Here is an 11,603-nt window from a genome sequence, read left to right on the forward strand (position 1 = left end):
CCATGCGCTCGCTGTGTGTCGACCACAGGGCCCCCTCTTTGTTTTACGGCAGTGTTGGGGTTAACTCCCCCTTTGCTCCCAGTATGGCCCGGGGTCAGGGGGGAAACAGGCAGCCATTCAGGCAGCCAGGCATTCTTTCTGTGTGTGTGTGTGTGTGTGTGTGTGTGTGTGTGTGTGTGTGTGTGTGTGTGTGTGTGTGTGTGTGTGTGGGTGTGGGTGTGGGTGTGGGTGTGTGTGTGGCTGCAGCCCACTCTGTGCTCTTTGACTCCTCTGGCCTTATAAGGCATCCAGTGCCATGGCAACGGCAGGGCTTGAATAGCAGTGTAAAATCCCTCAGCACACAGACACACGTTCACTCTCCCTAAAGGAGGGAGCGAGGCAGAGACACAGAGAGGGGATTGAGAGGAGAGGAAGCTATCTCTCCACTGCAGCGTCTGGCTTTCACTAAAAGGTCTATGACCGAGTTTTTCCTGCGCTTGTTTGCCTAATTTATTCCTGCCGGGGCCAGCAGACAGAAAGGCAGAACAGAAGAAAAAAGGGACAGGCAGAACAGTACGGAGTGCAACAGAACACCCCGACTTGCTGACAGGGAATGCAGAGAGGTCCTGGCCTATGTTACTGCTGGATGGACAAGCACGAACAACACGGGAGACAACACTCTGTGCAGCTTCGAGAGGAGGAGATTTCTCAACTCTGCTTTGTTTTGGCTTTTTCTGTGACATTTGAGCCCCAGACACCGCAGACTCTGAAGAGTTGGATGAGCAACAGGAAAACATAATTTCCCCACAGAAACAGATGAGGACTTATTTGGCACTTATCTGCTGCAAAGACCACATATTCCAGGAGGGAAAGAGGTGTATTGTCACTTCTTATTTTAAGTGTTGAGTCTGTCTCAGTCGGAGCTTTAAGACTTTCTGTCTAGCACACCAAACCAAAATACTTCTTATATATAAAAGCTGAAGTGGCTCTGTGTTTATATCTTCTCTAAATACCAAAGAAAGAACCAAATCCAATTCCAAAAACCTCACAAGTCTGATTTCTCTTGAGACATATGACTGAGCATTTCCAAAGCAAAATACTTTTTATCCTTTTCATCACTATCACCTCTGCTTCTGAAACAGCCCTGACTAGTCAAGAGTGAGTCTGGACTAGAACTGCCTCAGATCAGCAGATAACACCTCTGCACGGCAGGAACTGGTTGGACGAGTTTATAAGTTGGAGGAGAGGGCAGGGCAGTTTAACCCTGCCTGAAGGAGAGCTGTGTTTTATTTCCCTCCCACTTGCTTGTCCTTCTGGGAGAAAGTCGAGCGCAGAGCTTCTTTTTCGCTTTGAGAGCGACTCTTGTTTTGTCCCTTGTCACTATGATTAGAAGGTGGTGAGGTGTTTTTCTTTTTACTTATTCCAGGGGGGGGGAGAGACGGAGAGAAAAAGTGGGAGGGAGGAAGAAAGAGAGGAGTCAAAGTGTAATTTATTGTGTTCAGTGAAAAGAGCAAGGCTGCACCCTTTTCTCATGCCTGAACTCTGAACCACTCAATGTGTGTCTGAAGTTTCTCAGAGCTCGGGAGCCATTGATCGGAGGTCAGGGCAGAGAACACAAGGGTGAAAGACAAGAACAGAGAGCAGAGGGATTAAAGAAGAGAGAGAGAGCAAACCGCACAGGGAAGGACTTCCAGGTCGTAACAACCAGACGGTAGAAGGGAGAAAGGTCAACACCAGAGCGGCCGGGACAACTTTATATCCCTTTTCTCGATCTTCTTGGACAAATCCTTCTTTACACACAAACCTGGACAACTATTCTTCTCTGTAACCAGTCTTTTGACTTTGAGGCGGGTTGGAAGCTGGGGGACAGGGTGGGTCTGTGCATGATCCACTCACAAGGCGGCGTGTCTCAGAGAATATGGCCATGGTGAGCGGGGGATGGGGCAACCCCAACGGGGACACTAATGGACTGGGGGAGAAGGCTTACCTGAGGAGGGAGGAAGAGGAGGGCTCGCCTCAGGCCGGGAGCAGCGATGTGGATGTCGGGGACGAGGACAAGGCCTGCGTAGTGGACTGTGTGGTGTGTGGGGACAAGTCCAGTGGGAAGCATTACGGCGTGTTCACCTGCGAGGGCTGCAAGAGCTTCTTTAAGAGGAGCATCAGACGAAACCTCAACTACTCCTGCAGGTAAGGGTTGCTCAAACAGTTACTTTTAACTTTACATTGATACATGGTCTATAACATTCTATAAGGTAGTAAGCAGGTATTCATGTTAACAGCTTATCTCCTTCTTGGGGCACCCATGAGTGGTAATAATATTAAATATAATAAAGTAGTAATAACATAAAATATGTTTCTATTAAAGAATGTTTTATTGTTGACACATGATATATTATTAACACTTAAATCTAATATGTTTATATCTACTTTATTGAAGTGGGTAGTCAATCATTTATTAATGTTTATTTGGGGCTTCTAAAGTGCTAAATGTGGCAGGTTTCTTTTCAAAAGACACAGCCGATTAGTCCATTTCTCACTCCAGAGTGATATGCTCCAACCTTGGATATGTCTCACAAAGAGCCTGTGGAGAGAAAAAAAGGAAAATAAATGAAAGCCTTGAAGGTCAGTCATGTGAGGATGGATTGCCTCAGAAGGTTAACATTCTCATTATTCTCCACAACAGCAACACAATGTTGCAACTCAATGTTCTGCTCTCACTAAGACTACTCTCAGCCACATGTTTCTTCCACATAATAATGCACTAACCCTGAATGGACGGTGTGTTTGCAGTCAGTTCGTCACGTTCAGGGCTAAAAAGGTCTTTCTGTGAAATGTTGGCAGACCTCGTTCCTGCTGTAAAAGGCAACACAAGGGCGTGTAAGGCCGATGATTTACAAAGGTCACAGCCTTGATGTCCTTTCGGCCACGCCAGCTCGCACAGTTCACTCGTCAGGGGTCAGTGGGGGGGAGAAATGGGGAGCCAATTATGTGAATGCAAATGTATTTCCCTTTTTAAAATATTTCTAGAGAAAAAAAAACGGAACATATATATTTTGATCTACACATTAAGTGTTCATCTATTGATGTTGTTTCCCTTGTTCAGATCAAATCGAGAATGCCAAATCGACCAGCATCACCGCAACCAGTGCCAATACTGTCGTCTGAAGAAATGTTTCCGCGTGGGAATGCGCAAAGAAGGTATCAAAGCTTTGTCATACATGTGCACAACAAGGTGTTTAAGAGGAGTTTTTTCACCCCTAAAAGTGAACATTTTAAGCGTCAAAGGATGATTCTCAGATCTTTCAGCTCATCATTTTGGTTTTACGGCCCACAAATTAACTGTTTTGTATCGCTCTCATTAGCCGTGTTTTCACAAGCACCAGCAGAAAGAGCAAAGGGAGAGATCTGGTTAACCCTCTGTACGCCGCCTGGCAAACAGCAGACAGAAACAGTTAGAGATAAGCTGGCGTACATAGTGGGGCATTTAACAGCTAAGAGACAAATAGGAGTTGATGGAGACCCAAACAGAGCTAAACATAGTGAACACTGGTTACATTGATGTTGTTTCATAACTGCTTGATGTGTAAATAAGCAACTGCCTGCTAGCCCATTTGCTAGATCAATTCAAAGTTAATTACACACCGAAACTGGCCAAAACGGTTACAACAGTTTAAAAGTGTAAATATACACATTTAAATGTATGTTCTGAGTTCAACATTTTACTTAAACAAATTAGTATTAAAACAAACACTTTCTTCGTTAAATGGACCATTTTATAGTTATTATGATTAAGCAATTTAATTTTGTATTTGGACAAGGTGGAACAAATTTCATTTTATTTTACTAGTATTGCATATAATGTTGATTAGTTTTGTCCTGATAATGTATTTATCATATTTATGATATTATTCATATATTAATATTATATAATGCATTGTTCTTCAAAGCAACTGCAGCTGTCAAACAAATGTAGTGCAAAGCAAAAGCAAACCTATCAAATTTTCCCTGAAATTAAATATAAAGGTGCCTATAGGAACACACAAGTGTTGTACAAGTATCTCAAATCATGACTTTGATTAAATGTACGCCGTCATTTTCCAGCACTGAGGTTTAAATTATTTATATCCTGTCCTTTAACACCAACACCCTGATTAATGTACAAACACCTCTCAGCAAAGCACAAACACAAATACATAAATATCAGAATGGGTCATCCGCAGAGAAACCGCTAACCTCATCAGAAACAGCATCTGACATTTACCAGCGATCCAAGCACAATATTTATACTGTCAACCAAAGCATGTTTTCACCCCAGAGCTCGACTCCCTGCAGCTGCTGAGGTTCAGGGAGGGGGAAGCAACCATGTTTGATTTGCATAACAGAAAAAACAACCAGTTAACACATTCACACTGCTCCAGCCTCTGTGTTGTCTGTCTATATGTATGTAAGTGTCTTTATATTTATACACACATTTAATTACAGTTATGATTTGCTTAATTTCTCTCAGTTGATTAGTTGTAATACGAGATGGTTCCCAGTTCCCCTGGAGTAATTATTTTCATTCCAGCAATCCTACCCTCATTATCACATCACAAACTATTTAAAAAACATTTGTAATTGTATTCTAGTCGCCTATCACAGAACTTGTATTTCAGTCAGTGTCAGAGGACACCACGAGACGCTGTCCCATACATCCGTGCACTGAGGTGACACTGTGCCAGGGGTTATATTGAGCCTGGTTATTAATGAACCATGCTGACCGCGGCCGTGACGCAGGCTGCACTGTTTCCACATTACCTTGAAACATCTATTATACCTTTAACCCAGTAAAGGAAGCAAATGCTCATTGCTTTAAAGGCACAATGATAACTGTTTTTAATAATGATCTTCACACAAAAAGAATCCCTCTCAACCTACATTTGTGACCCACTAGAAGTGTGTGGCTTTGTCTCTGCTGAGACCCTGAACTCACTCTGGATTTTCTTATTTTGATGTGGTCCTTTTTGGGTGTCAACTTCTATTAAAGCACCCAGGTGCCAGATGATTAACATGCATGTAAGATTAAGATTTTCAGAACATTTGATATAGAACGTTTTTTTTAATGGGTCAAGAACATTTCCCCACCTGTAAGCTAAATGAAATAAATAAAAACCATGTCAGAATGCTAAATAGAGAGCTTAGTTTGAACTATGAATAAACCTTTTGGTTATGTTACCTTAGAAATGTAAGTCCATTTTGTACAACCTTGAAAAAACAATTGAAACATAAAACTGTAATCTACTGAGTGATTGAACCAAAAGAGAACCAAAAAACACTTCAATGATGGGGGCGTTTGGCTCAGACAGCACACATAGTACCAAGGCTGCACAATCCATTAAATGTCATTATTTATAATAAATGATGTTTAGACCGTGGAGCTAACCTTAATTGTGTTGCCTCTCCTCCCTCTCTTTCTGCAGCAGTCCAGAGGGGTCGAATCCCTCCTGCTCACTCAGGTATCAGTCCCAACACCCTAGCAGCTGGAGGAGGAGGGCCGGGTCACATCGGGGCGGACTACTTCAACGGGCAGCAGGTCTCGGAGCTCATCTCCCAGCTCCTCCGGGCCGAGCCGTACCCCAGCAGCCGGTACGTGACACCTTACGGTCAGCCACAGATGCAGGCATCTGCGAGCGGAGCCTCCGTTATGGGCATCGACAGCATCTGTGAGCTGGCCGCCCGGCTCCTCTTCAGCACCATCGAGTGGGCCAGAAACATCCCATACTTCCCAGAACTGCCAGTCTCAGAGCAGGTGAGTCAGCAAATTCAGTGCATGGGCTAGCCCTACAGATTCAGGGGCAAATGTTACAACTTGAAAATCATAAGCCAACATTTTAATATAACACGGGCCAATCTTTACAGCCTGACGTTAAACCATAAAACTAGCCCAAAGTTCAAGATCACAAACCCACCATTTGTGATCTTTAGGCTTCTATATTTTCCCTTATATGAAGTGAGAAGACTTTAGTGCAGTAAGCTTGTGTAATGTGTTAGCTACTTTCAGCTAACGTTAGCCAAACCGTTAGCTAGCTTTGTCTCGACACCACCAAATAAATGCATATATTGATGCGAAGCAGAGTTCAATGTATTTCCCACATAATATACACATACTACATACCTGTCAAGGGCCAATACAAGATAAGTCAATCATTTCAAATTCCACATTTCTCTTAAGCTGATAAACGGCCAACCAATGTGGACTATTTGGCGCCATATTTACCGCATACAATATTGGCGTTGTCTCCTCTTATATATGAGTATATTACTGCAGCATGTAACAACTTACTGTAGGATACCACTCACTGCAATGATGTCCTGTATGTAAATACAAATGTTAAAATAGGGTTTCCCGCTTTGTGTGCTGTAAATACTGAATTCCAGTCCAAGCTTGAGGTTGGAAATTCCCAGATGTTCCTTAAGCAAGTGCACATACTACTCTCAGCAATCTAATACAAAAAACTGTTCATTAAGTATACTGTTTTTAAATAATTTGGCCTTATTATAAGTAGGAACTCTGGCTTTGAGCAGCCTTCCATTGACCTTTTTCCAGTTAAAGTTAAAACATGTTTTGGTTTCTAGAAAACAGTTGTTCTATCTTGTCACATTACTCTAAGTAACTGTATTTCAACAAACCCTGCAGGTGGCTCTGCTGAGGCTGAGCTGGAGCGAGCTCTTCATCCTGAACGCAGCTCAGTCTGCTTTGCCTCTACACATGGCTCCTCTGCTGGCAGCTGCCGGGTTCCACTCCTCTCCCATGTCTGCTGAGCGCGTGGTGTCCTTCATGGATCAGGTCAGGGTGTTCCAGGACCAGGTGGACAAGCTGAACCGACTGCAAGTGGACTCCGCCGAGTACAGCTGCCTCAAAGCCATTGCACTCTTTTCACCTGGTAAGTCACATTTTGTGACAAGGTTATATAATGAGGGATGTTATTTGATGTAACTGGATGTCTGCTGTTCTCGGATCCCAGGTGTCTTTATAAAAGGCCAAAAGATATTTCATATTTAAATGTCCAGAGGGGTAAATAAGCCACAAGTGTACAATATGCAACAACAGGGCTAACAGAAAAGAGTGCTAATAAATGTCAGAATGTTGATCTTTCTTTCTCTGCCTCGCAGACGCATGTGGTCTGACTGACCCATCCCATGTGGAGTCCCTGCAGGAGAAGGCCCAGGTCGCCCTTACTGAGTACGAGAGGTTGCAGTACCCAAACCAGCCCCAGCGCTTCGGCCGATTACTGCTGCGCCTTCCAGCTCTGCGCGCCGTGCCTGCCAACCTCATCTCCCAGCTCTTCTTCATGCGGCTGGTGGGCAAGACCCCCATCGAGACGCTGATCCGAGACATGCAGCTATCAGGGAGCTCCATCAGCTGGCCCTACGTACCGGGACAGTGAGCCCTTGTGATTCCAGAGTGAGACAGACTGAGATCAGATTGGGAGGGTTCAGAGTTCACAAAGATTACATATAAAGGACAAACTGAATGTTATGAATACAAACTTAGACGCGTAAGGTCTTTGCTTGTGAGTGTAAAGGTCAGCTTTTTGCCACAGTATCTCTAAAGTTTGGTGAAAGTCACACCAACAAGTTGCTTTCAGAGAACCACAAATGTGTAAATATCCTTTACCATATATTTATATATATATATGTTTGCAGCACTTGTCAGTTTTGCTCTGGCCTCCATCTGATCTCTCTGTTTTATTCTGGATAAAAACACAAGGCTTTCAGTGAAACGCAGACTCTATCTTGAGGCCATGTGCCTGAACTACCTCATCCAACATCACCCCTAAGGAGAGACTCAGTTTGAACCCAGGCTCTGTGTTTGCCCTCTGCTCTGTTTTTTAAAAGCCAAAATGAAGCCATAGTGACATTTCTACAGGCAGAGTTCTATATCTGGGACGTTTCGCACAGATCAAGTTGTGTCAGGTTTTTTTAAGTGAGCAGACTTTGTTACCAAATGTGTTTGTAAAAACCGCAGTTTCAACTTTCTACAGCATTAAAACAAAGAAGCGGCATGGGCATTGTATATTTTACTTTACTGTAAAGTATTGTATATACTTCTGTAAAGAAATAGTTCAACATTTTGAGAAAATGCGCTTATTTAATTCCTCGCAGATTTAGATGAGAGGATTGATTGCACTTACGTATCTCTATGATAAATATGAAGCTACAGCCAGCAGCTAGGTAGCTTAGCAGATATTCTGGTGCAGCTAGACTGGCTCTGCTCAAAGAGAAACAATGAACCCCTCCAACCCCCTGATGCTCTTTCATTTACCGGTACATGTTGTATTCTTCTATCAGAAAAATATTTCCCCTTAAAATTGAGAATTGGTGATTTGACATATTATTTGAGCAGATTCAACAAATGATCTTTAACTTAATCAGTGAGTTTTGGAGGTGCTGGAGGTTAGCTTACTATTTTTTGGCTTTAGCTCCATGTTTACTAATCTCTCTGCAAGAAAGTAAATAACCATGTGTTACCTACATGTTGAGCTATTCCTTTGCTATTTATTATACATTAATGTCGTATGTCGCCACAAGAAGTGGAGGTGAATGTATTCAGACACACCCTGGATCCTCACTGTCACATCTCTCTTTATTACATTATTACCTCATGTTTTATACAAGAAAAATATTATATATTCATGTGCTAAAGATAAATATAAAGGGATCAAGGCATCTTCAACAATAAACACAAATAATCCCCTACTTGTCTGACCATCAGACTTAGCCAAAATATATTTGAAAATGTTTTGAGATGTTATGCTTAATGTAAGAAGAACGCGAGAGTTCAATATACTCTTTTTCATTTCTTTCTAAGTTGTGGTCTACTTTAAAAGTAGTGTGTTAAAACATGGCCTAAAGTGGACAGAGGTCACTCCAGTTCATTATTATGCTTGTGCAAAGTACTTGTTTTGTAAGTGTTGTTAAGGTTATGGTGTTTGTGGTACTGAGATAAAGGGTACTAAGTAGTCACATTCATGGTTGTTATTGGCATGAAGTGCAGCTCAATGTGACACTTGTTTTTGCCAAATGAATGACTGAAACTAAAGCGAATGGGGGGGTAAATTGTTTTGGTATACATTTTTGTATTACGCGTTAAAAAAAAAGGCAACAATGATCCCTGATGCGGTCAACCAACCTCATTAACAGCTCCTTGTGCTGTCCTTCAATCACTTTGTCTTTTTTGTTGGAATATAAACAATGGTGATTTGATTGTGTAGCTTTACTTTAAAAAGAAGCATGTTTCTATGACCACGCCAAATCTAAAATATGACTGGTTATTTTTGCATTAAGAGAAATAAAAGTATGCCCATTCCTTTTGTGGATGACTTGAGTTTCTGAGACATGAAAAACTGCACACATTCGTAAAAATCAGAAACACATGGCAAGATTTTTTTATTGAAAGTAATTAATAGATTATTTGATTTGTGTAATTGAGTATAAAAGCAAAAATATTGGCTCCAGCCTTTCAATATGTGGAGCTTGTGCTTTTGTTTTGTTATAATTGAAATATAATTATTAATTCAACTAAAAAACCAACAACAGATTAAATGCATTGTTAGTTGACGCTCAATTTTCTGATATTTGACGTAGTTTAACATTACACATACAAGTGAATTGTGTTTTTGAATTCCAATATCACAAAGTGAAAATCGTTATAAGGGGCTTTCCAATCTGTGCAGCACACCACACCTTCTGCCCTTTGACCCTCGATTGGGATAAGGACACTGATACCGGCCCGCCAGATGGATAACGGACAAAAAAAAGAGGAACAGGGGAACTTCACCCAGCTGATAACATTTTTAAAGGTCCCCTATTATACTGTTTTTCCTCAATATATTACAGGCTTCAGATATATACTAAACATGTCTCTGAAGTGTTTGGCTCCAAACACCAAACAGATCATTGCAGCATCCCATAATCCCCTCTGNTATTCCTAAATATGCTATTGCTACACTTTATGGCAAAAATTGCACTTTTCTGTTGGTCTTGGTTAAGAACCACCTTGAAAAAAATAAACAATGCTTTGTTGCTTAAGCTTATGTATTCAGTCATTATTCAATGTTATACTAAAATCTATGTGAAAAAAATTGCATCTCACTGTTCTCAGGTCAAATATTTATATGTGATTAAAAATGCGATTAATTTCGATTAATTAATTAATTACAAAGCCTCTAATTAATTAGATACATTTTTTTAATCGAGTCCCGGCCCTAGTATTTACATATAAACAGAATGGAATACAATTTGGCAGTAATACAACAATTTAAAAGAAGATTCAGAAGAAAAACAACAAAGATGTTTCAGTTCAGACTAACAATTAAGATTATTTTACAATTTATTGCCTTTGTAAATCAAGACCATTTCCATTTGATAATATAAACCACTGGCAAAGATGCCAGCTCGGATGGAAGAAGACACTTTTTTTTTTTAAAGCTTACAGGCAGTTTGATTTTAGTCAAACTCCAATTGTATTTACCATTTATACACGGTATTAAAGCACTGTGATTTAAAGCCTTGTGATAAAGACTAAGTAGTGAAACATAATTGACCAGTTTAAATGTAAAACAGTCATGGTTGAAGAGCAGTGAGATATAAATATGTGTGCTTTATGAAGCTTGATTTGTTTTTATTCTATTTGCAGTGGGTTATTTTAGATCGGTATGGATTCATTTATTGTTTTAACGCAATAAAGTGTCCTGATTTTAGAACGTAGTTTAATTAATAACTTGGTAGATTAAACCATTACTGTTTTATTATTACATGATTTGGAAACCTTTCCGCGGGTGAAGAACAGGTTGAGTAACAGTAAAAGAGGCCGGTGGGTTCATTGGTGTTAAACTGCCTGAGTTGCCTCATATTGTAACAAAGAGATTGATTTCAAAGGTTGGAAAGATTGTTGAGGTCCCTCTTTATCTCTGGAGAGTTTGACCCTCTGATGATCCAACAGGGTGAACATGTGCTTTATCTTCCATGCAACTGAGGATGAGCCTTTCATATTAAACTTGAATTGTGCTTTATTGTACTTAAATAGTAGGTTCTTCATAAATGTTATCTATTCATGTTTGCTCACAGTTAACCTTTTCTTGGTTGCAAGCTTTTTAGGAACAATAAGACAATGTAATGCACTTTCGTCCTCTGCAATCAACGTTTTCTTTTCATACAAGCAAGGAACTAAATGAAAACCTGTAATGTATGTTTAAAAGTGATGAAACAAAAAATTGTAGTTGTAACAATTTCTGTTTCTTCAAGGCTTTATTAAATGAATACTTAATTCAAACTGTCCTGCAGACACAGTAAGCGTTTGGTCAAGTTCTTTGTGCTAACTGTTTGTCGCCAAACTAAATTAGCAAATAGCTGGTGAAGAAACAAGTGAGTATTGGATTTAAATTCTTGAACTAGACAATAAAATGACTTTAAAAAAGATGACCAATGCTAAATGCTTTCTATAGTTAGGGTTGCGTGTCTTTTAGCTTGTTGTGGAAGTTTGTTTTATAACGCCTAGTGGCCAATCACGTTCAATTAATACATTGTTTATTCATTATTATTATTTTTATCAATTAACCTGTTAAGCCCCAAGCCTTTTTTCA

At 40.5% G+C, this 11,603-nt stretch overlaps 1 protein-coding gene across 2 annotated transcripts; it reads left to right on the forward strand.

Annotated features, from left to right (window-relative positions):
- Positions 1–377: 377 nt before the first annotated feature.
- Positions 378–9,322, forward strand: LOC104966154 (nuclear receptor subfamily 2 group F member 6-like). Of its 2 annotated transcripts, none has more exons than XM_010795303.1 (5): positions 378–2,166; positions 3,083–3,177; positions 5,439–5,767; positions 6,656–6,902; positions 7,132–9,322. In XM_010795303.1, exons 1-5 carry the CDS (start codon positions 1,898–1,900, stop codon positions 7,404–7,406), a joined length of 1,215 nt encoding a protein of 404 aa, XP_010793605.1. In that variant the 5' UTR covers positions 378–1,897; the 3' UTR covers positions 7,407–9,322. The 2 variants fall into 2 exon arrangements, with proteins under 2 accessions (XP_010793605.1, XP_010793606.1); XM_010795304.1 differs by having other exon boundaries at positions 5,442–5,767.
- Positions 9,323–11,603: the final 2,281 nt, after the last annotated feature.

The sequence above is a fragment of the Notothenia coriiceps genome, unplaced genomic scaffold, assembly GCF_000735185.1.
Source record: "Notothenia coriiceps isolate Sejong01 unplaced genomic scaffold, NC01 NC01_scaffold00037246, whole genome shotgun sequence".
Taxonomy (NCBI): domain Eukaryota; kingdom Metazoa; phylum Chordata; class Actinopteri; order Perciformes; family Nototheniidae; genus Notothenia; species Notothenia coriiceps.